Genomic DNA, 23,770 nt, shown 5'->3' with positions numbered 1-23,770 from the left:
CCATTAGAATTTCATTTCTTTCTTATGAACATTTTATCAACTAGTCTGAGATATTAGGCTACTAGGGTTCTTACTTTGCGTTTTGGTGTACTGAAAAATACTCTGATGTCCGTCTTTTATTTTTCTGCCATTTTTCTACCTGGCTGGCTGGCTGGCTACACACACACACACAGTGTGTAGGTTATTTACAGTAGGAGATGGGCTTCTATTATCTTCTATCATTCTATTTGGGCTTCGATCTAAAAGGTAGCTAGCAAATGTGAAACGGATTAAAATGACAAGAGTTGACAGCTGTATGAGTTCACCATTTACACAACATATGCTGCAACCTTTTGTAATTTTAATAGTTTGTTTCATATTGGCTGGCTTCCAACAATAGCTGAATTTGCAAAACTAGCGAGCACCAATTCAGTTTCAGTGGTGTTTGCTATAATCTTTGCTACCCGTGTTAAATAAAGGTGAAATAAAATAAATAAATAAAAGTTCCCTTGCGACAATTTAGCTTTTGCAACGAGACCATTAAATATATTTAAGACAATGGTAGAAGAGAGTGTAGTTCTGTTCAGTTTGGACTTCAGTTTATCGCTAACCTTATCACAGGGACTTTGAAGCACTAACTTACATAATCTGCATGCTGATCTTGGAATAAATTGACGATAGCAAAGATTCCATCTTTGACGACGCCACATAAATGGAATGGGTACTAGCTAGCTTAATAGTTAATATTTGCGCGCTAGCTCTGCATATTCAGCTAGTGTGTGTGCGCGATTGACTGGATTAACCTTACGTCAGTTACGTTCATTGAGTGCCTTTCAGACAGTAGACTGGCAGTGGATCAAACCATTGTGAGGCAAAGGGTGGGGGGGTCGCAATCTTTTGAAACTTAAAAACGCACTATTAAGTGTCTATAATCAGCACAATTGCTTTCATTGTGTATTATTAATATTATTTAAATTACATAGTTATGTTTCAGTGATATATTGGGGGGGGACAAATCATATTTTTCCCAGGATGGGGGGGGTCGTATCCCCCCCCGGGATTTCCGCCCCTGGTACTATTGTAAAGTGGTTGTTCCACTGGATATCATAAGGTGAATGCACCAATTTGTAAGTCGCTCTGGATAAGAGCGTCTGCTAAATGACGTAAATGTAAAATGTAAACATACATGTTCATGAAACGTGTCTAGAACATGAATATCTTACGTTCTAAGAACATGGCAACCATGTTCAGTGGATGTTGATGGAGTATTCTCTTAACCCTCAGAAAACTGGACATGAATGTTCATTAAACAGGTCTATAACAACATGGTAACCACGTTCTGGGTGGGTTCTATTTGACATTAAGGGAATGATCTCTTGGAAACATTCCTTGCACGGGAACATTCCTATGAAAACGTTAGTTAAGGACCTAATGAGACTCTTAAGGGAACATTCTCCAGTGTTTGTTGTTAGCTTGGCATGCAGTAACTGTGTCCATCTAGACACACTGGACAGAGAAATTGATCCTGGTAGATGAGTTCCTCTGCCTGTGCCATTTCAGAGAGTACAGGAGAAACAGCCAGAGAGAGAGAGAGAGAGAGAAACAGCCAGAGAGAAACAGCCAGAGAGAGAGAGAACCGTATTGATTTCTTTTGATAGTGAAAATTGCTGAATTATATTGTACTTCCTGGTTCAACCAGCAGTTACAGGAGGTGTGGTTACTGTGTAACAAAGAAAAAGGAACTTCCGGCCATGTTCATGTGTGTGTGCGTGAGAGACAGTATGACATTTGTCATACATTTGTCTATTTCCATCTGGCACAGTACAAAAACAAAAAAAATGCATGAAATGAAAATGAAATGTATGTATTCACTACTGTAAGTCACTCTGGATAAGAGCGTCTGCTAAATGACTAAAATGTAAATGTAAAATGTACTTCGCAACAGACTGGACTTTTGCGCACTGCTGTGCTGTTGCCACTGAGGTTACTTGTGATACTTTTGATAAAAACATACTATAATAAATGTGTTTAAAAAACACAAATGTCAGTGCTATTGATATTGCCCTTAATATGACACAATTTCAAATCAACATAATGGTGATGTGATGACAGTCAGATTAGAGAATAGGGGAACAGGATAGACTTTTCTTTTAATTTCACTTCACAAGAAGGTATTTGCAAAATTTGCATTGAAATTATTGTACTTTGTTTTGCCAGCAAAATACAAATTATATAAACTCTACAGTAACTAAACTACTAAACTATACTTTAACTCTTCAGTAATAAACAAATACAAACCGGGGTGAGCAACATATCTGAGACTATCAATTATTAACTTCACCATGAAACAAATTTTCACACATGCTACTGCCTTTCTCTCAGCTGTTATTTCGCTTTCATTCCATCTGGCACAATTTAACGAAGACTCCGAAACACATAAACTCAAAGCCAAGATAGAGGGGCTGAGTGAATGTGGTTTGGACTCTATGGAGCAGGGTCATTGTGTCAGAGACGCTGTAGAAACACAGACTTCCTGCCCTGTGATCCAGGTATACTCCTATCCTAGAGGAGGTTGAAGTGGGTATTCTAGTGGCCATGTTATTGTGCCAGATGGTACAACCTTTTCTGGAACAGAACAAACTCCAGGACTTGTCATTGCGTCCAAAGTGGGAGTCATTGCCCTCTCCTCTCCTGGTCATCTCTTTATACGCCACAGCCATGTTGATGCCACTCCCGCTCCACTCGGCTTCCCAGTAGCAGCGCCCTGACAGGGCCTCAGTACAAAGCACCTGGCTCCAGTGATCAAACCTCTCTGGGTGCTCCAGGCAGGAGTGGTCCCTGGCCCTCACTGTCACCACCTTGTTCTCCTCAGACACACTCAGGTCCCTGTGGGCTGTCCGGGGGTCCAGTGTGAGCTGACAGGAATCTACGAGGAAAGAAGGGTATGAAAGGAGGAGTCAGTGTACTACACTGTAAGAAAGGAATGGTAACAAGAAGATGAATGGAATCCATAGAGCACCGCCACGATGCAGATTTAGCCCTGAGCTCAGTTTGGATAATAGCGCTCTGGCTATTAATGGAGTTGAAACTGACTTACAGTATAAGAACTCTGGTCTGATCCGGGGCTCTGGACACTGCAGGAGTTTCACTGTGCCCGCTACAGTTGAATACGGATTAGACAGTGATGAGTAGTAATGTTCCACAGAAGAAAAAAAAATGGTACTTTTAAAACAGCTTTAATGCAATATAGAGTGAATTACAGTAAAGTGTCCAGTCTCACCTGCCCTGGATATTTTGGGCCATTCCCCTTTGAACAGGTCCTCCAATCTCTTCTGGAGTGCTGATACCGAGGCTCGAACTTGACCAAAATCCACCAGAGGAACCACTGTGATTCTGGGTGTGTCTGTGAGTTCAGTCGATTTAGAGATTGACTGGCAGTTCTAGAATCCAGGAGAGAGGAAGACAAAGTGTGGGACGGATTACAAGATACAAATAAATAAAAACACTGGACACCTTAATTATACCGAAGCCAGAGCAGCAGTGATGCTACCTGTAGAAAATAGATATGATCCTCTGTGTGTGAAAGCTGCTCCAGCTCACAGTCTTTCTTCCTCAGCTCAGCCACCTCCTGCTCCAGTCTCAGTATGAGCCCTTCAGTCTGGCTCACTGCAGTCTTCTCCTGGGCTCTGATCAGCTCTCTCACCTCACAGCACCTTCTCTCTACGGAGCAGATCAGCTCAGTAAAGATCTTCTGGCTGTCCTCCACTGCTGTCTGTGCAGAGTGCTAGTGGGAGACAGAGTGTGGTCAATATATAACATTTATCCAAGTATGAACAAACTCCCAAAACCTCCCCCATCCACTAAAATATTAGCTTATTAATACTTGAAAGTCGCTTCGGACTTGGCCGTGGCTGCCATTGCTCTACGGATCTCCACAGTGCATCACCTTTAGTGATTGCAGAGCCTGTCTCAGATCCAGCAGTTCCTTTTCTTTGGCTTGCATTCTCAGTTTGGATTGCTTCCTCATCTTCCCCAGCTGTCTCTGCAGGGACAAGGACACACCCACAAGCCTATCTTAGTAAATATTTGGGGCTCATATAAGCAGGCTATTGATCTTATGGTGAGTTGTTCGCTTTATCAAATTGAATATTTAGCTGGTGAAATCTGTGAGGTTGTTTAGTCTCCATAACACTCAACATACATACTTTTTTTTCCTTTTTACATTCTACATTCCTCAAATGAAAAAAAGCCTACTCAAAATGGACACATTGAGTCATAAAATGACCTACACATTCTATAACCCGTAACAGCTAGGCTATGGATGAAGGGAAAATGTAGACTTCCCTTAAGAGAATCATGTTACACATTTGCACATCATCTCAGTCAGATAGTCAAAAGAGATGAAGAGGTTTTGCATGTGGAAGCATAGTGTATGGTGCCACATTCAAAGCAACTGACTGAACCGATGACAGGCACCTGACACGCCTTATCCAGGATAGGATACCTTCCTCAGATCCCTGGTTACATATAGGCAGGTGTCAGATACAGAGTTAACATTTGAATATGGGAAAGGAAGTTCTATTGATAGAAATGTACCTCTAACCTTTAGATTTTATGGCCGCAACTCTGATCATTATCAGGGAAATGTTCACATTGTTCAAATTATATGAATCACTCCCAGTATATAAGGCACCAAACATACCACTTCCTTATAGTTATCAGTCATAGGATTGGGCATAAGTATTCTTAATGCACATAACATACTTTCAGAAATGTACATATTCTGTCATGGTTAAACAACTATGGTTGAAGGACAAGAGATTGTTTTTCAGTCCTTACTCGTTTCTTGGTGCTTTCTGCTGCAGCTGAGACGGTAGCATGGCTCCTGTGTTCATCCATCACACACAGCAGACAGACACACTGCTGATCAGTACGACAGTAGATCTCCAGTAGTCTATCGTGATGAGAGCAGATCCGCCCCTGCAGTGGCATGGTGGCTTCAACCAGGGTATGCTTCTTAAGGGCAGGAGATTCGTTGTGAGTGTGGAGGTGAGCTGCACAGTAAGAGGCCAGACACACCAAGCAGGATCTGGTGGCTTTGATCTGACCACCGAGGCAGATATCACACGCCACATCTCCAGCTTCAGCATACCGGCAGCGTTGACCAGAGGGTGCAGCTTGGAGTCCCCCTGTATTCAGTTTCTCCACCATCTCAGCCAAAATGGTGTTTCTCTTCAGAATTGGTCTTGGAGTGAAGGTCTGTCTGCACCGAGGACAGCTGAAGATGTAAGAGTCGTCGTCTTCACCCCAGCAGGCCCTGATACAACCCATACAGTAGCGGTGTCCACAGGGGAGAGCTACTGGCTCCTTCAGTATCTCCAGACAAATTGAGCAGCACAATTGCTCTCTATCCCGAGGACCTGTTTGTGCCATTCTCTACCACAGAGACAGGGGGAGATTGTATAAGCTTCTCTGGAGCCGCCTGTGGCATCCCTTTTATAAACGTACATACTGTATACAAAGCAGCAACCCACAACCACACCTCCCACAGCAGTTTGGTGTGTGTGTGTGCGCGCGCACCTTTGAGAGAGATAGAGAGATTGAGAACACCTAAGTGTTAGTTTATTTTGTTCAATTAACAAGGACAAAGACAGATATACATAGGCTATAATTCAGGGATCATAAACTACATTCAGCCGCAGACTGTAAATTGCCTGGAAGAAGCCCAAACAGATAACATTTGACTCAAACATAATAATTTGAAACTTAGCTTACATGTGTATACAATCACATTACTCGCTCTGTTATATGTGGAAATAATTTTGGAACAGATTTCCAAAATTAAAAACAGTTGAAGTTGATTTGCTGGTGTTTTTAGTCCTTTATGTCAAATCATTTACATTTGGTGTGGGTTTGCTCAGAAAACTTGGGGGCCAAATAAAATTTGACCCGTGGGCCCCCAGTTGACAAACCCTGCTATCATTTGTCACATTGCTTTTACTGAACACTGGATTGTATGTTCCCATAACACTGATGTGGTATGCACAGTCTCAACAGGCACAGCGGAATAAAAAACATGTCATGTTTAGTAACAACAGGAAGTAGTGAAGACGATGCAGCAAATGGATGTCTCCCTCTATGACAAAGTGGACATTCTCATTCACAAGAGCAGACTGTTACAGCAGTACAAAGCAATGGGACAGATTAAGAATAATACATTATCCTTTTTGTTTTTATTCAAAGATGTTGTTTTTGGAGACACCATAGCCTACAGAGAACGGGTTATAACAAAACACATAAGTGTCAAACAGTAAGTGTTCATTACACAGTGAGTTTTAATTCAGTTACCTTATGCATATATTATTTCAACATACAATATACTCCTGACATGTAGCTTGGCAGAATATGAAAATATAAAAAAAAAGGGTAAAAACAGGAATGTAAAATTAGTAAAAAACCTACACTAACAGAGTATATCTTTACATTAATTCAAACACAATTTGTTCTACTTCATGTCTTGAAAACATTTGGAGCAGTGTACCAAGCTTCTTGGAATTACTTAGGGGTTTGATTGAATTACTTTTAACCCTTCGTAACTCATCTTAAACAAACTAGGAAGGTGTGAGTTGTTCTGTAAAATCTACCTACAGTTTTCCATAATGTAAAAAGTCATGCTTATTAAAAGACCATTGAAAGTTGTAAGACTTTACATGATCTATAGTAATGTCAACATACTCAGCAGATCCATCCGGTCTTTGGAATACTGAATTTATGTGTGTGTCAGATAATCAGAGCTCAAACTTAGAAAAGATCTGTTCCATCTGATCATAGTTATTGGGTCCATAAAATCATCATTGTGTAAGGACTTTTCCTTTTGCATGAAATAAATCATTTAGTCTTTCTCTATGTGTGGAGGTGACTAATGGCTGAACATTGATATATAAATGACACAAAATACAGTAAGCAGTTTTTGTTTCTCCCTCTTTCTTCACCTCTACTCCTCAATATCTTTTTCCATCCGACTCAAAATCAACTACCTCTTCTCGTTCTTCCCCTCTATACCTTTTGCTCACACAGTAATAAACACCAGTCGGGCAGAGTAGATCAGGTCTGCCAGGTAGAGCACAAAGTTGACTGCAGTGAGCACAGCCACAGCCATCTGCTTGTCCCATGCACACAGCCCTTGACTGTTACCACAGAAAGTGGGCCTGGAGGAAGAGTGCTTTCTGTCAAATGTAAAAATGGGCCAGACGATGGTAGCGGAGAGGTACATGATGACAGCCAGTAGGGCGTAGGCAGACAGGAAGCGGGCGAAGGGGAAAGGCAGGCAGCCGGTGCACTCGCAGATACACAGCACAATGATGGCCGCCGACAGGATGAAACAGATGCAGTAGACGGCCAGGCACCACCTCAGTGCATCATGAGAGTTGTAGGACACTGGGTCGCTGATGAAGACAAAGATGACGCAGGCCACGAAGGTTTCACACACTTTCAGCAGACCCGGGGCGGTGGTCATGTAACCTGCTACCTCACCTGGCCGGGCTTTGCTGATGCTCACCTCACTCATGTAAGCGATGGTGGCCAGGCAGGAGAAGACGGTGGCCACGATGCGGTAGTTATGAGTCTCGTTGCGGGAGGTCTGGCCCTTGAGGAAATAGAGGGGGAAGATGATTGAGGCGGAGAGGCAGAGCAGGGAGGCATAGCAGGCGAAGGTGATGGGGAAGTTTTTCCAGGAGACGGGGGCACGGGTCTGCAGGCCAAACAGCTCTACCAGCAAAACCAGCAGGGTCCCAGCGAAGCTGAAGGCCCAGCAGAACACAAACCAGTCCCCTGTACCGTGCTTGAGGTCGGCCCCATGGATGGTCACAGCAAAAGCCACACAGGAGAAGACCATAGCACACAAACGCACCCAGAACAGGGGGTTGGAGTGCACCACCACTATCGGCATGATGGGATATGGATGATACTTGACAACTAGGACGGGTTAGACTGAAGTGAAGGGCTGAATTGGCTGGAGATGTAGGTGTTTCTGCGAAATACCCCAGGCCTACAGTTCTTTGTGTATCTGTGGCAGAAGGATCTATAAGGAGACACAGAATAGAGAGCAGCTCTCAGTAACAAAGAACAAATTGACAGCATGCATTCATATAAAAAAGATCTCATAGCAAGTATTGATTCCATTATGATTTTCAATGTACATTCTTGATGAGATATCATATTTGCACTCATGAGGGCAACAGTAGCAATGTGTCATTATCTCCCATCTCAACATGAAAGTAAAAAAAAATAATAATCATATTTTGATACCTTGTACAAGGAGAATCAAAAGTATAGGTTCTCTTCAGTTTTATACTCTGTGAGAGTGCTTTATCAGCTGAGGGATTCCTGTTCTGTGAGTCAGTGTCCCTGGACATTCCTTCACCCCCCCCTTTCAGACAGACGTGGTGCTGAGACCTCTACCCGACCTCTCAGCCAATTTGTCATCAGCCTCTGCGGCAGGGCCTCATCCACTAACAGTCCCAACATCCAGAGACACTCAGGGCTGCTCCCTCCCACTATCCCCCACAAGTAATAGTGAGTCCATGTTCCCAGTTTACATACTGTTGAAGGACTCATAAACAGAGACACATGTTTACATTAATAAAATAAGTTGTTCAAACAGCAGGGGACAGAGAGTTGGAGGAGGGATATGGAGAGAGTAAGAGAGGAAACAGACAGATGAATTAAGATTTGAAAAATGGACAAACTCAAAGTGAGAGTGACCAAAGCAGTCAGGCAGAAAAGGCTAGCTGAAGTAAGAGGAGAAAAAATTAAAAATGGGGAAAGCCCTGTGCCTTAACCTTAGGACACATTTTAAACAGGATGATGAATAGCAGAGCAGTGAGTCACCTCCCTCCCTCCCTCCCTCTCTCTCTGCCCCTCCGTCATTCTCCCTTTCTCTTCCCCGTAAGATTTTCCAACTCGTTGATTTATCCCAGATGTGCAGACTGCTGCCGAACTGCAAACTGAGTCAAAGGTGCCAAGTCCCTTCTACCTCTCTCTCACACACACTAGAAAACCATATGGAAGGCAGTAATGGAAAATCCATCCCCTCCCTACCATTACTTGAATGTTAGGAAAATTGGTAAAAGACCATAAAGTCCCTGCATGGAAAGCCACCTTATAAGGGGTGGCATGGAAAAGACTACATTATCATCCAAACAGAGGGACTTCCCTTTAGAGATACACTCACAGTCCCACACACAGCCTGGACAAGAGAGAAAACAGGATATTACAGTCAAATTATCTCCCTCTCACACACACACACACACACACTTGAGGGTGAGGAGGCTCAGTGTTTGTTTGCAGCCAGGGTCACGAGCGTTGTTATGACAACATGGTTAACTCGATTTCACCCATAATTCAGTTAAAGAGCTATGGGCTCCCAGGCTGGAGATGTTCACATGTTTTATCATGCTCCATAGTTCAGCTGCGATAATAAGGGGAACTACTTGCTTCCACGTGTTCTGATCAATAGTAGACTATATTCACACAAAATACACTAATATATGTATGTATATGTACAGTTGAAGTCGGAAGTTTACATACACCTTAGCCAAATACATTTAAACTCAGTTTCACAATCCCTGACATTTAATCCTAGTAAAAATTCCCTGTCTTAGGTCAGTTAGGATCACCACTTTATTTTAAGAATGTGAAATGTCAGAATTAAGAGTAGAGAGAATTATTTATTTCAGCTTTTATTTATTTCATCACATTCCCAGTGGGTCAGAAGTTTACATACACTCAATTAGTATTTGGTAGCGTTGCCTTTAAATTGTTTAACTTGGGTCAAACGTTTTGGGTAGCCTTCCACAAGCTTCCCACAATAAGTTGGGTGAATTGTGACCCATTCCTCCTGACAGAGCTGGTGTTACTGAATCAGGTTTGTAGGCCTCCTTGCTCACACATGCTTTTCAGTTCTGCCCACAACATTTCTATAGGATTGAGGTCAGGGCTTTGTGATGGCAACTCCAATACCTTGACTTTGCTGTCCTTAAGCCATTTTGCCACAACTTTGGAAGTAAGCTTGGGGTCATTGTCCATTTGGAAGACCCATTTGCGAGCAAGCTTTAACTTCCTGACTGATGTCTTGAGATGTTACTTTAATATACCCACATCATTTTCCTGCCTCATGATGCCATCTATTTTGTGAAGTGCACCAGTCCCTCCTGCAGCAAAGCACCCCCACAACATGATGCTGCCACCCCCGTGCTTCACAGTTGGGATGGTGTTCTTTGGCTTGCAAGCCTCCCCCTTTTCCTCCAAACATAACGATGGTCATTATGGCCAAACGGTTCTATTTCTGTTTCATCAGACCAGAGGACATTTCTCCAAAAAGTACAATCTTTGTCCCCATGTGCAGTTGCAAACCGTAGTCTGGCTTTTTTATGGCGGTTTTGGAGCAGTGGCTTTTTCCTTGCTGAGCGGCCTTTCAGGTTTATGTCAATATAGGACTCGTTGTACTGTGGATATAGATACTTTTGTACCCGTTTCCTCCAGCATCTTCACAAGGTCCTTTGCTGTTGTTCTGGGGTTAATTTTCACTTTTCGCACCAAGGTGTGTTCAGCTCTAGGAGACAGAACGCGTCTTCTTCCTGAGCGGTATAACGACTGCATGGTCCCGTTGTTTATACTTGCGTACTATTGTTTGTACAGATGAACGTGATACCTTCATGCGTTTGGAAATTGCTCCCAAGGATTAACCAGACTTGTGGAGGTCTACAATTTTTTTCTGTGGTCTTGGCAGATTTCTTTTGATTTTCCCATGATGTCAAGCAAAGAGGCACTGAGTTTGAAGGTAGGCCTTGAAATACATCTACAGGTACACCTCCAATTGACTCAAATTATGTCAATTAGCCTATCAGAAGCTTCTAAAGCCATAACATCATTTAATGGAATTTTCCAAGCTGTTTAAAGGCACAGTCAACTTAGTGTATGTAAACTTCTGACCCACTGGAATTGTGATACAGTGAATTTTAGTGAAATAATCTGTCTGTAAACAGTTGTTGGAAAAATAACTTGTGTCATGCAAAGTAGATGTCCTAACAGACTTTCCACAAATTTCTTGTTAACAAACTATAGTTTTGGCGTGGTTGAAAAATTAGTTTTAATGACTCAAACCTAAGTGTATGTAAACTTCCGACTTCAACTGTATGTATGTATGTATGTATGTATGTATGTATGTATGTATGTATGTATGTATGCACACACAAACAAAAGTACAGTACTAGTCAAAAGTTTGGACACCTACTCATTCCAGGGTTTTTATTTTTACTATTTTCTACATTGTACAATAATAGTGCAGACATCAAAACTATGAAATAACCCAAATGGAATCATGTAGTAACCAAGAAAGTGTTAAACAAATCAAAATATATTTAATATTTTAGATTCTTCAAAGTAGCCACCCTTTGCCTTGATGACAGCTTTGCACATTCTTGGCATTTCTCAACCAGCTTCATGAGGTAGTCACCTGGAATGCATTTAAATTAACAGGTGTGCCTTGTTAAAAGTTCATTTGTGGAATTGATTTCCTTCTTAATGCGTTTGAGCCAATCAGCTGTGATGTGACAAGGTAGAGTTGGTACACAGAAGACAGCCCTATTTGGTAAAAGACCAAGTCCATAACATGGCAAGAACAGCTCAAATAAGTAAAGAGAAACGACAGCCCATCAAGATATAAAGGTCAGTCCATGCGGAAAATTCCAATTCCAAAATTCCAATTCCAAGAACTTTGAAAGTTTCTTCATTTGCAGTTGCAAAAACCATCAAGCGCTATGATGAAACCGACTCTCACGAGGACCACCACAGAAAAGGAAGACCGAGTTACCTCTGCTGCAGAGGTAAAGTTTATTAGAGTTATCAGCCTCAGAAATTGCAGCCCAAATACATGCTTCACAGAGTTCAAGTAACGGACACATCTCAACATCAACTGTTCAGAGGAGACTGTGAATCAGGCCTTCATGCTCGAATTGCAGCAAAGAAACCACTACTAAATGACACCAATAAGAAGAAGAGACTTGCTTGGGCCAAGAAATATGAGCAATGGACATTAGACCGGTGGAAATCTGTCCTTTGGTCTGATGAGTTCAAATTTGAGATTTTTGGTGTCATTCCCACCATGAAGCATGGAGGAAGAGGTGTGATGGTGCTCTGATGGTGACACCGTCAGTGATTTATTTAGAATTCAATGCACACTTACACAGCATGGCTACCACAGCATTCTGCAGTGATACGCCATCTCATCTGGTTTGTGCTTAGTGGGACTAACATTTGTTTTTCCAACAGGACAATGACCAAACACACCTCCAGGCTGTGTAAGGGCTATTTGAGCAATAAGGAGAGTGATGTAGTGCGGCATCATATTACCTGGCCTCCACAATCACCCGACCTCAACCCAATTGAGATGATTTGGGATCAGTTGGACCCCAGAGTGAAGGAAAAGCAGCCAACAAGTGCTCAGCACAGGTGTATAAAATCGAGCTTACAGCCATGCAATCTCCATAGACAAATATTGGCAGTAGAATGGCCTTACTGAAGAGCTCAGTGACTTTCAACGTGGCACTCTCATAGGATGCCACTTTCCAACAAGTCAGTTAGTCAAATTTCTGCTCTGCTAGACCTGCCCCAGTCAACTAAGTGCTGTTATTGTGAAGTGGAAACTTCGAGGAGCAACAACGGCTCAGCCGCGAAGTGATAGGCCACACAAGCTCACAGAACAGGACTGCTGAAGCACGTAGCGTATAAAAATTGTCTGTCCTCGATTGCAACACTCACTAGTTCCAAACTTCCTCTGGAAGCAACGTCACCACAAGAACTTCGAGAGCATCATGAAATGGGTTTCCATGGCCAAGGAGCCGCACACAAGCTTAACATCATCATGCGCAATGACAAGTGTCGGCTGGAGTGATGTAAAGCTCGCCACCATTGGACTCTGGAGCAGTGGAAATGTGTTCTCTGGAGTGATGAATCACACATGGTCTGGCAGTCCGGTGGACGAATCTGGATTTGGCGGATGCAAGGAGGACGCTATGTGCCCCAATGCATAGTGCCAACTGTAAAGCTTGGTGGAGGAATAATGTTCTGGGGCTGTTTTTCCAAGGTTCGAGCTAGGCCCCTTAGTTCCAGTGAAGGGAAATCTTAACGCTACAGCATACAATGACATTCTAGACGATTCTGTGCTTCCAATTTTATGGCAACAGTTTGGGGAAGGCCCTTTCCTGTTTCAGCATGAAAATGCCCCCTGTGCACAAAGCGAGGTCCATACAGAAATGTTTGTCGAGATCGGTCTGGAAGAACTTGACTGGCCTGCACAGAGCCCTGACCTCAGCCCCATCGAACACCTTTGGGATGTATTGGAACACCGAGTGCGAGCCAGGCCTAATCGCCCAACATCAGTGCTCGACCTCACTAATGCTCATGGCTGAATGGAAGCAAGTCCCCACAGCAATGTTCCAACATCTAGTGGAAAACCTTCCCAGAAGAGTAGAGGTTCTTATAGCAGCAAAGGGGGACAACTCCATATTAATGCCCATGATTTTGGAATGTGATGTTCGACGAGCATGTGTCTACATACTTTTGGTCATGTAGTGTATATCAGAGCCCTCATATTCAAAAGAGTCAGATAAAATAGGTTTACAACTTCCCCGTTATTCTGGCAGCTGTTGCCTACCGTTATCCTCCCGTTATTATGGTTGGTCATTGACAACCACAGTCCGAGGTGATGCGTGAAGTGCAAATTGTGCCGTGCACTGGAGTTTCTCAGTGTTACAAAAAAATTTACTGTATCAACCATCAAGTCATTCATAGAAAGCAAAAACATTTCAATGCAAAACAAGTTTTACAACACCGCAGCAGTTATTTTCTTGACTATCCTATCTTGTGTCCTAAATACTGCTAATAATAGACAATTTACTGGATCCCGTGCAAAAGTGATGTTTAATTTCCAGCGCTCACGGTGAAAATGATTATTTTCAATAGACTGTGTTAAAACTATAGAAAAGCATGCAGGTAGGCCAAGTTTCAACTGTTTCTAGACAACATGTATAAAAACTACGCTAACTCTCGGATAGACCAGTATTATATTACACAATCTCAAATATAACTCTGAAACAAAAAGGTATTACCTTTTCGTTAGTTTTGGGACTGCAAAATCCTTCGTTCTCTCTCAGGATCTCTAATCGAATAGGAATTTACACTGGTAGCCATCCTAGTCCTGAATTTAACACATTCATAGTCAGAGAAAACCCTCCCCCCAGCTTCCCGCCCATTGCAACCAAATTAGGTATGAAATGTCTCAAGCGTTATTTCCACATATTTCTACTGCGCGTCATCCCAATCCACCCTCCTCCATTTAGATGAATAATCTTTATATTAACAACCTGATATAAATTAATGAAATAATGTCAATTAAATAATTAGTTTAATTAATTTAATTGATTGTCATTTGGTTATTATTGTTTAATTTGGCGTAATGGTTCCAATTTAAAGCAGCAACGTCCTACTATGGGATAAGATAGAGTGGTGAGGGCTACAGAACGATGTCATCATTGGCTAGGCTACCAAGATAATACATCATTTTGCATGTACTACTATTCTTTTTTTTGTTGCTCACATTATTTGTATTATATTGCTAAGAAACAGAGGCAGTTCCCCTGGAAACCACTATTTATTTACTTATAATGTGATTTAAGTGACTCAGAAACATCCGTTTCCGGACCTGGGTCAAAGATTGAAGGCGTACGTAGTTGCACAAAGTTGCACCAAAAGTGCGCGACAAGCAGTCAAACACACACACACACACACACACACACACACACACACACACACACACACACACACACACACACACACACACACACACACTTCAGAGGAGTTGGGTTAAATTTGGAAGACACATTTCGGTTGAATGCATTCAGTTGCAGTGGTGTAAAGTACTTAAGTTAAAATACTTTAAAGTACTAAAGTCGTTTTGGGGGGGTATCTGTAATTTACTATTTCTATTTTTGGAAATGTATACTTTTACTTCACTACATTCATAAATAAAACAATGTACTTTTTACTCAATTCAATTTTTCTGACACCCAAAAGTACTCATTATATTTTGACAGGAAAATGGTCCAATTCACACACTTATCAAGAGAACATCCCTGGTCATTCCTATGCTAGATTTGTACATTTGGTCTGAGTGTTGGAGTGTGCCCTTGGCTATCCATAAAAAAATAAAAAATAAAAACAGTGGTGCTGTCTGCTTTGCTTATTATAAGGAATTTGAAATGATTCATACTTTTACTTTTGATTCTTAAGTATATTTTATAAATTCCATTTACTTTTGATACTTAAGTATATTTTAAACCAAATACTTTTAGATTTTTACCCAAGTAGTATTTTACTGGTTGACTTTCACTTTTACTTGAGTCATTTTCTATTAAGGTATCTTTACTTTTACTCAAGTATGACAATTGAGCACTTTTTCCACCACTGTTCAGTTGTGCAACTGACTAGGTATCCTTTCCCTTTCTCTCATTCTCATTCTCTCTCTCGCACACACACACACACACCACTGTGTGTGTGTGATAATGCATCATTTTGCATGTACTACTAGTTTGGAAAGTGTTTAGCCTACCCTCCATTCATGTCCTTGATCCCACAAGAACATCTGGTAGTAGCATTTGAATTTATTTTTTTATTTAACCTTCATTTAACTAGGCAAGTCAGTTAAGAACAAATTCTTATTTTCAATGACGGCCTACCAAAAGGCAAAAGGTCTCCTGCGGGGACGGGGGCTGGGATTTTTTAAAATTAATATAAATATAGGACAAAACACACACCACGACAAGAGAGACAACACAACACTACATAAAGAGACACCTAAGACAACAACATAGCAAGGCAGCAAGACATGACAACACAGCATGGTAGAAACACAACATGACAACAACATGGTAGCAACACAACATGGTAGCAGCACAAAACATGGTACAAACATTATTGGGTACAGACAACAGCACAAAGGGCAAGAAGGTAGAGACAACAATACATCACGCATAGCAGCCACAACTGTCAGTAAAAGTGTCCATGATTGAGTCTTTGAATGAAGAGATTGAGATAAAACTGTCCAGTTTGAGTGTTGTTGCAGCTCGTTCCAATCGCTAGCTGCAGCGATCTAAAAAGACGAGCGACCCAGGAATGTGTGTGCTTTGAGGACCTTTAACAGAATGTGACTGGCAGAATGGGTGTTGTACGTGGAGGATGAGGGCTGCAATAGATATCTCAGATGGGGGGAGGGAGGCCAAAGAGGGTTTATAAATAAGCATCAACCAGTGGGTCTTGCGACAGGTATACAGAGATGACCAGTTTTACAGAGGAGTATAGAGTGCAGTGATGTGTCCTATAAGGAGCATTGGTGGCAAATCTGATGGCCGAATGGTAAAGAACATCTAGCCGCTCCAGAGCACCCTTACCTGCCAATCTATAAATTATGTCTCCGTAATCTAGCATGGGTAGGATGGTCATCTGAATCAGGGTTAGTTTGGCAGCTGGGGTGAAAGGGGAGCGATTACGATAGAGGAAACCAAGTCTAGATTTATCTTTAGCCTGCAGCTTTGATATGTGTTGAGAGAAGGACAGTGTACCGTCTAGCCATACTCCCAAGTACTTGTATGAGGTGACTACCACAAGCTCTAAACCCTCAGTGGTCTTAATCACACCTGTGGGGAGAGGGGCAGTCCTCTTATCAAACCACATGACCTTTGTTTTGGAGGTGTTCAGAACAAGTTAAGGGTAGACAAGCTTGCTGGACACTAAGAAAGCTTTGTTGTAGAGCATTTAACACAAGATCCGGGGAGGGGCCAGCTGTGTATTAGACTGTATCATCTGCATATAAATGGATGGGAGAGCTTCCTACTGCCAGAGCTATGTTGTTGATGTAAATTGAGAAAAGCGTGGGTACTCCCTTGGTGACAGGCAGTGGCTGAGACAGCAGATGTTCTGACTTTATATACTGCACTCTTTGAGAGAGGTAGTTAGCAAACCAGGCCAAAGACCCTTCAGAGACACCAATACTCCTTAGCAAACCCACAGGAATGGAATGGTCTACCGTATCAAAAGCTTTGGCCAAGTCAATAAAAATAGCAGCACAACATTGCTTAGAATCCAGGGCAATGGTGACATCTTTGAGGACCTTTAAGGTTACAGTGACACATCCATAACCTGAGCGGAAACCAGATTGCATACCACAGAGAATCCTATAGACATCAAGAAAGCCAGTCAGTAGATTATTGACAAGTTTTTCCAACACTTTTGATAAACAGAGCAAAATATAAGTATGCCTATAACTGTTAGGATCAGCTTGATCTCCCCCTTTAAATAAAGGATGAACCGTGGCTGCCTTCCAAGCAATGGGAACCTCCCCAGAAAGGATAGACAGGTTAAAAAGGTTGGAGCTAGGCTTGGCGATAATAGGGGCAGCAACCTTAAAGAAGAAAGGGTCTAAACCATCTGCCCCAGATGTTTTTTTGGGGTCAAGTTTCAGGAGCTCCTTTAGTACCTCTGACTCAGTGACCGCCTGCAGGGAGAAACTTTGTAGCGGGGCAGGGGAAAAAGAGGGAGGAGCGTCGCGGCTAGTCGCATTAGAAGGGGTGGGAGATCAGGAAATATTGGATGGGCAAGGAGGCATGGCTGTGTCAAATAGGAATCCTGACTTAATGAAGTGGTGATTAAAGAGCTCAGACTTGTGCTTCATGTCAGTAACAACCACATCATCAACATTAAGGGACATGGGCAGCTGTGAGGAGGAGGGGTTTTTCTCCAGGTCTTTAACTGTTTTCCAGACCTTCTTAGGGTTAGACCCAAAGAGAGAGAACCGCTCCTTAAACTAACTAACTTTGGCCTTCTGGATGGTCTGAGTGCACTTATTTCTCATTTGCCTGAACGAGAGCCAGTCAGCCTGAGTATGCGTGTGCCGAGCCTTTCGCCAAATGCAATTCTTGAGGTGGAATAAATCTGCAAGATAACGGTCGAACCAGGGGCTGAACCTGTTTTTAATTATCATTTTATTTATGGGGGCGTGTTTTTTAACAATACCACTGAAAATATAAAAAAATAAGGTCCAAGCATCTTCGACAGAGGGGATCAAGCTGATTCTATTCCATTTTACAGAGACCAGTTCATGAAGGAAGGCTTGCTCATTAAAGTTTTTTGCAAGCGTTTATGACAAATCAGGACAGGTCGTTTCACTGAGCAGCCATTATGAACACAGGCTGTAAAACAGTGATCACTAAGGTCATTACAGAAAACACCAGACTGATAGCTATCAGGATTATTTGTGAGGGTAACATCGAGGAGAGTAGCCCTTTCTGAGTGTTTGGAGTCATACCTTGTGGGATTGGTAATAATCTGAAAAATATTTAGGGAGTCCCATTGCTTTAGGACTTGGTCAGGTGGTTTAAGTATGTCCCAGTTTAGGTCACCTAGCAGGAAAAATTCAGACTTAGTGTAAGGGGCCAGGAGAGAGCTTAGGGCAGGTAGGGTACAGGCCGGTGCTGGTGGAGGACGATAGCACCCAGCAACAGTCAACAAAGAGCTATTTGAAAGTTTAATGCTTAGAACCAGCAAATCAAATTGTTTGGGGACAGACTTGGTGGAGACAACCGAGCACTGAAGGTGATCCTTGGTGAAGATTGCCACTCCCCCACCTTTGGAAGATCTGTCTTGTAATACAATCAAGGCACTGCAGTGTTGATTTATGACATCTGAATGTGCATTAGATGGCAACAAGATCATATTATACAGCAATTTCATCAGGTAACATGAATACAAAGCCGGCGAGAGGTGGTTAGAATAGGATGGGAGGCCAAAAGTCTGTGTAACCAATAGAGAGTCAGAGTCCCGAATGTTGGAATAAACATAGTCTGTCCCATGATGTAACGCCCTGGCCATAGAGAGGGGTTTTTAGTTCTCTATTTTGGTTAGGCCAGGGTGTTACATGGGTGGGCGTTCTATGTTTATTTTTCTATGTTGGTTTGTTTCTTTGGTTGGCCGTGTGTGGCTCTCAATCAGGAACAGCTGTAGTTCGTTGTTGCTGATTGGGAGTCATACATAGGCAGCCTGTTTTTCCTTTGGGGTTTGTGGGTGATTATTTTCTGTCTAGGTTTGTGTTAATCCTGACAGGACTGTTTGGCTGTCGTTTCTTTTCGTGTTTTGTTTGTAGTGTTCATTCGGTCATTAAAACCTTTTATGATGAACACATCCTCCGCTGCACCTTGGTCTCATTGCGACGACGATCGATACAGATCTACCCACCAAAAACGGACCAAGCAGCGTGGAGGGGAGCAGCACCAGGAGTGGAGGAAGCAGAGTGCTCGGGAGGTGATGGCATCCTGGTCGCTGGAGGAATTGGAGGGAAGAATAGACTGGACTTGGGAACAGCTATTTGACCATTGCAACAACCTGCCGGGGAAGCAGGTGGAGGTGAAGAGGCAGCCCCCAAAATTCTTCGGGGGGGGCACACGGGGAGATTGGCGGAGTCAGGCGTTAGACCTGAGCCAACTCCCCGTGTTTACCGGAAGCGGCGTGGTACTGGTCAGGCACCGTGTTATGCGGTAGAGCGCACGGTGTCTCCAGTGCGCGCTCATAGCCCGGTGCGCTACATCCCAGCCCCCCGCAAGTGCCATGCTAGAGTGGGCATCGAGCCAGGACGGGTTGTGCAGGCCATGCGCTCTAGACCTCCAGTGCGTCTTCAGGACCCGGTCTATCCTGTGCCTGCGCCCAGAACCAGGCCTCCTGCAAGTCTCCCCAGCCTGGTGAGTCCTGTGCCTGCGCCCAGAGCCAGGCCTCCTGCATGTCTCCCCAGCCTGGTGAGTCCTGTGCCTGCGCCCAAAGCCAGGCCTCCTGCATGTCTCCCCAGCCTGGTGAGTCCTGTGCCTGCGCCCAGAGCCAGGCCTCCTGCATGTCTCCCCAGCCTGGTGAATCCTGTGCCTGCGCCCAGAGCCAGTCCGGAGCCGCCCGCCAGTCCGGAGCCGCCAGAGCCGCCCGCCAGTCCAGAGCCGCCAGAGCCGCCCGCCTGTCCGGAGCCGCCAGAGCCGCCCGCCTGTCCGGAGCCGCCAGAGCCACCCGCCTGTCCGGAGCTGCCAGAGTCGCCCTCCAGTCCGGGGCCCGCTGCGAGGGTCCCCAGTCTGTGGTCGGCGGCAGGAGATCACGCTCTAGGGGAGCCAGTGAAGTGGGGTGAGCCAGTGGTGGAGCGGGGTCTGCGTCCCGCTCCAGAACCTCCACCGCGGAGAAATGCCCACCCAGACCCTCCCCTATAGGTTCTGGTTTTGCGGCCGGAGTCCGCACCTTTGGGGGGGGGGGTACTGTCACGCCCTGACCTGAGAGAGCCTTTTTATGTCTCTATTTAGTTTTGGACAGGGTGTGATTTGGGTGGGCATTCTATGTCTGTATTTCTATGTTGGGGATTGCTTTGTTTCGGCCAGGTATGGCTCCCAATCAGGAACAGCTGTACATCGTTGTTGCTGATTGGGAGTCATACTTAGGCAGCATGTTTTTCCTTTGGGTTTTGTGGGTAGATGTTTTCCGTATAGCTTATGTGCCTTATGGAACTGTGTAGTCATTGTTTTGTTTGTTTTTGTAAGTGTTCACTTTTCTTCAAATTAAAAAGATGAGCATTCATATTCCCGCTGCGTTTTGGTCCTGTGTTCCAGACGACCGTTACACATGGGGATTTTAATGCAGGGAAACTTAAATCAGTTTAACCTCATTTCTATCAGCATGTCACATGTGCAACCAGAAGGGAAAAAATTCTAGACCACCTTTACTCAGCACACAGAGACGCGTACAAAGCTCTCCCTTGCCCTCCATTTGGCAAATCTGACCATAATTATATCCTCCTGATTCATGCTTACAAGCAAAAACTAAAGCAGGAAGCACCAGTGACTCGGTCTATAAAAAAGTGGTCAGATGAAGCAGATGCTAAACTACAGGACTGTTTTGCTAGCACAGACTGGAATATGTTCCCGGGATTCTTCCGATGGCATTGAGGAGTACACCGTATCAGTCATTGGCTTTATGAACAAGTGCATCGAGGACGTCATCCCCACAGTGACCGTACGTACATACCCCAAACAATGAGACAGCCTTTGGGAGGAGGCCAGAGACCTGACCGTGTGGTGCAAGGACAACAACCTCTCCCTCAACGTGATCAAGACAAAGGAGATTATTTTGGACAACAGGAAAAGGAGGACGGAGCACACTCCCATTCTCATCGACGGGGCTGTAGTGGAGCAGGTTGAGAGCTTCAAGTTCCTTGCTGTCCACATCACCAGCAAACTAACATGGTCCAAGCACACCAAGACAGTCATGAAGAGGGTACGACAAAAGTTTTACAGCTGGACCATCGAGAGCATCCTGACGGGTTGCATCACTGCCTGGCTATGGCAACAGCTCGGCCTCCGACCACAAGGCACTACAGAGGGTAGTGCATACGGCCCAGTACATCACTGGGGCCAAGCTTCCTATCGTCCAGGACCTCTATACCAGGCGGTGTCAGAGGAAGGCCCTAAAAGTTATCAAAGACTCCAGCCACCCTAGTCATAGACTATTCTCTCTGCTACCGCACGGCAAACGGTACCGGAACGCCAAGTCTAGGTCCAAGAGGCTTCTAAACCGCTTCTACCCCCAAGCCATAAGACTCCTGAACACCTAATGAAATGGCTACTCAGACTATTTGCACCCCCCCCCCTTTATACACTGCTGCTACTCAATGTTTAATATCTATGTATGGACACTTTAATAACGCACAGCTCTACAAATAGCTGTTAATGATGATGGCATATTCAATGAACTGATGAAAACTAACCAAGCGCTCCAGGACAAGCTGTCTACAGAAATGAAGGAACTTAAAATCAAGAAATTCAACCAAGACAAAAAAGACAAGGCCGAGGATAAAGTCTACTTTTGGAGAAACCCTGACAAAGGAGGTCCTGCTCCTCTCCATGGCAGACGCAGGAGTGATGACACTTACTTTGATCCACCCCCGTCTGACCAACACTCTACAACTAGCGCCTCATCGGCTTCCAGTGGCAGTTTTTTTATTCAACGAGAGACTGGGCCAACGGAAGGGCGCAGTTGGCCGCAGACACGCGCATCGACGAGATGCCGCACCCGACGGGGTAAGAAGAAACGACTATCAGAGGCAGAGGAGACCGTTCACACGGTCCCAGAACCCACGGGACTGAGTGTCTTTAATTTATCAAGCAAGATATTGAGCCCTGCCCATGTCTCTTTGCTTAATAAAGGGTTATCTTTTGTGCCTACAACACAGTGTAACGATTTTGACGTTAAGGTAGACATGTTCAAGTTTTTTAGAAACATCCGTTTAAGGGAATACTTTAGCTCCCCCAATCCTGACACTTCTATTGAACCAGTAGGTTACTTACCTGTACATACTCCAACTCCTTTTAGAAGCAAGAGTTATTTTGTACCTCCAGCCAATCGCAATCACTCTATCGAGACATATTGCAGACTTGTTGAAAAAGATGTTGCTCATCTCCTTAAGAATAAACAGGACTTCAAATCTTTCCATAATTTATCTAAGGATGAAAAACAAGCTTTGCTTGATTTACAATCCGATACGTCAGTCCTTATTCGTCCTGCTGATAAGGGTGGGTCGGTTGTACTCATGGATAGGACAGCTTATGTAAATGAGTGTCATAGACAACTGCTTGACAACACCTTTTACAAGAAACTCAGAAGTGACCCTACTTCCCAATTTCAGAATACTATCTTTACTGTCCTAGATGGTTATTTAAATTCTGGTCAGATAACCAAAAAAGAATATGACTTTCTGGCCATTCAACACCCTAAAATTGCCACTTTCTATACTTTGCCGAAATTACACAAGAATGTTACAAACCCTCCAGGGCGCCCTATTGTAGCGGGCATTGATGCAGTAACGGCCCCTCTATCTACTTTTGTTGACTTTTTTATTAGACCACTCGCAGAACAGCTCCCCTCCTTTGTAAAGGACACCAGCAGTATGATCTCTATCATTGAATCTCTTGATCCTCTCCCTGAGAACACCTTGTTAGTTACTTTTGATGTTGAGTCGTTATACACAAATATTCCACACGAGGGCGGTATTGAAGCCATGGAACATTTTCTTCTGCAACGTGACCCTAATGAGCTACCTTCCAGTGCCTGCATTATAACATTGGCTGAAATAGTACTCACACAACTATTTCATGTTTCTAAATGATTTCTTTATTCAGACGAAGGGTACTGCTATGGGATCCCCCATGGCTCCTAACTATGCTAATTTGTATGTGGGTTACATGGAGAAACAATCCATTTTCAACCCTCTCAAAAATGTTTTCTTGCCTAACATCATTATTTGTAAACGGTATATTGACAATATTTTTGTTCTATGGAGGGGTGATGCAGAACTGCTTCAGGCGTTTTATGCTTTTCTTAACTCCTGTTCTGAACATTTGAGATTTACTATGCAATCTGATACACGTCAAATCAGTTTTCTTGATCTTCTGATCTTGTGTGAAGATAATGTTCTATACACTGATCTTTACAGGAAACCTACTGATCGTAACAGTTTGTTGAGGGCTGACAGTTGTCACCCACTTCCCTTGAAAAATAGTTTGCCCTACAGCCAATTCTGTCGAATCAAAAGAATTTGTATTAAACAATCAGATTTCGACAGAAATATGGCTGAGACGCAGGATAAATTCAAGGAGAGGTGGTA

The 23,770-nt window shown here is 43.6% G+C and overlaps 2 protein-coding genes across 2 annotated transcripts; both read right to left on the bottom strand.

The window, feature by feature from the left end:
• Positions 1–2,110: 2,110 nt before the first annotated feature.
• ftr66 (finTRIM family, member 66) lies at positions 2,111–5,452 on the bottom strand. The gene is made up of 6 exons (XM_014140689.2): positions 4,819–5,452; positions 3,926–4,021; positions 3,530–3,763; positions 3,260–3,419; positions 3,077–3,136; positions 2,111–2,905 (listed from the first exon to the last, which is right to left on the bottom strand). The coding sequence occupies exons 1-6, from the start codon at positions 5,410–5,412 to the stop codon at positions 2,376–2,378; spliced, it is 1,674 nt and encodes a 557-aa protein (XP_013996164.1). The 5' UTR covers positions 5,413–5,452; the 3' UTR covers positions 2,111–2,375.
• A 132-nt stretch (positions 5,453–5,584) lies between these two features.
• On the bottom strand, positions 5,585–14,285 carry myadmb (myeloid associated differentiation marker b). Its single transcript, XM_014140690.2, has 2 exons — positions 14,148–14,285; positions 5,585–8,059 (listed from the first exon to the last, which is right to left on the bottom strand). Exon 2 carries the CDS (start codon positions 7,925–7,927, stop codon positions 7,049–7,051), a length of 879 nt encoding a protein of 292 aa, XP_013996165.2. The 5' UTR covers positions 7,928–8,059; positions 14,148–14,285; the 3' UTR covers positions 5,585–7,048.
• Between the last annotated feature and the right edge of the window lie 9,485 nt (positions 14,286–23,770).

Source organism: Salmo salar, chromosome ssa14 (genome assembly GCF_905237065.1).
Source record: "Salmo salar chromosome ssa14, Ssal_v3.1, whole genome shotgun sequence".
NCBI classification, from domain to species: domain Eukaryota; kingdom Metazoa; phylum Chordata; class Actinopteri; order Salmoniformes; family Salmonidae; genus Salmo; species Salmo salar.
Note: the sequence above shows the minus strand (reverse complement) of the source record. Positions and strands in the feature narration are given on the sequence as shown.

Excerpts from the sequence above, each read along its gene's own strand:
- ftr66 (XM_014140689.2), bottom strand. The coding sequence starts at position 5,412 with ATGGCACAAACAGGTCCTCGGGATAGAGAGCAATTGTGCTGCTCAATT. Across the intron at positions 4,022-4,818 it reads CAGAAAGCACCAAGAAACGA|AGACAGCTGGGGAAGATGAG; the intron begins GTAAGGACTGAA and ends TTGTCCCTGCAG. Across the intron at positions 3,137-3,259 it reads GCCCAAAATATCCAGGGCAG|CGGGCACAGTGAAACTCCTG; the intron begins GTGAGACTGGAC and ends ATTCAACTGTAG.
- myadmb (XM_014140690.2), bottom strand. The coding sequence starts at position 7,927 with ATGCCGATAGTGGTGGTGCACTCCAACCCCCTGTTCTGGGTGCGTTTG.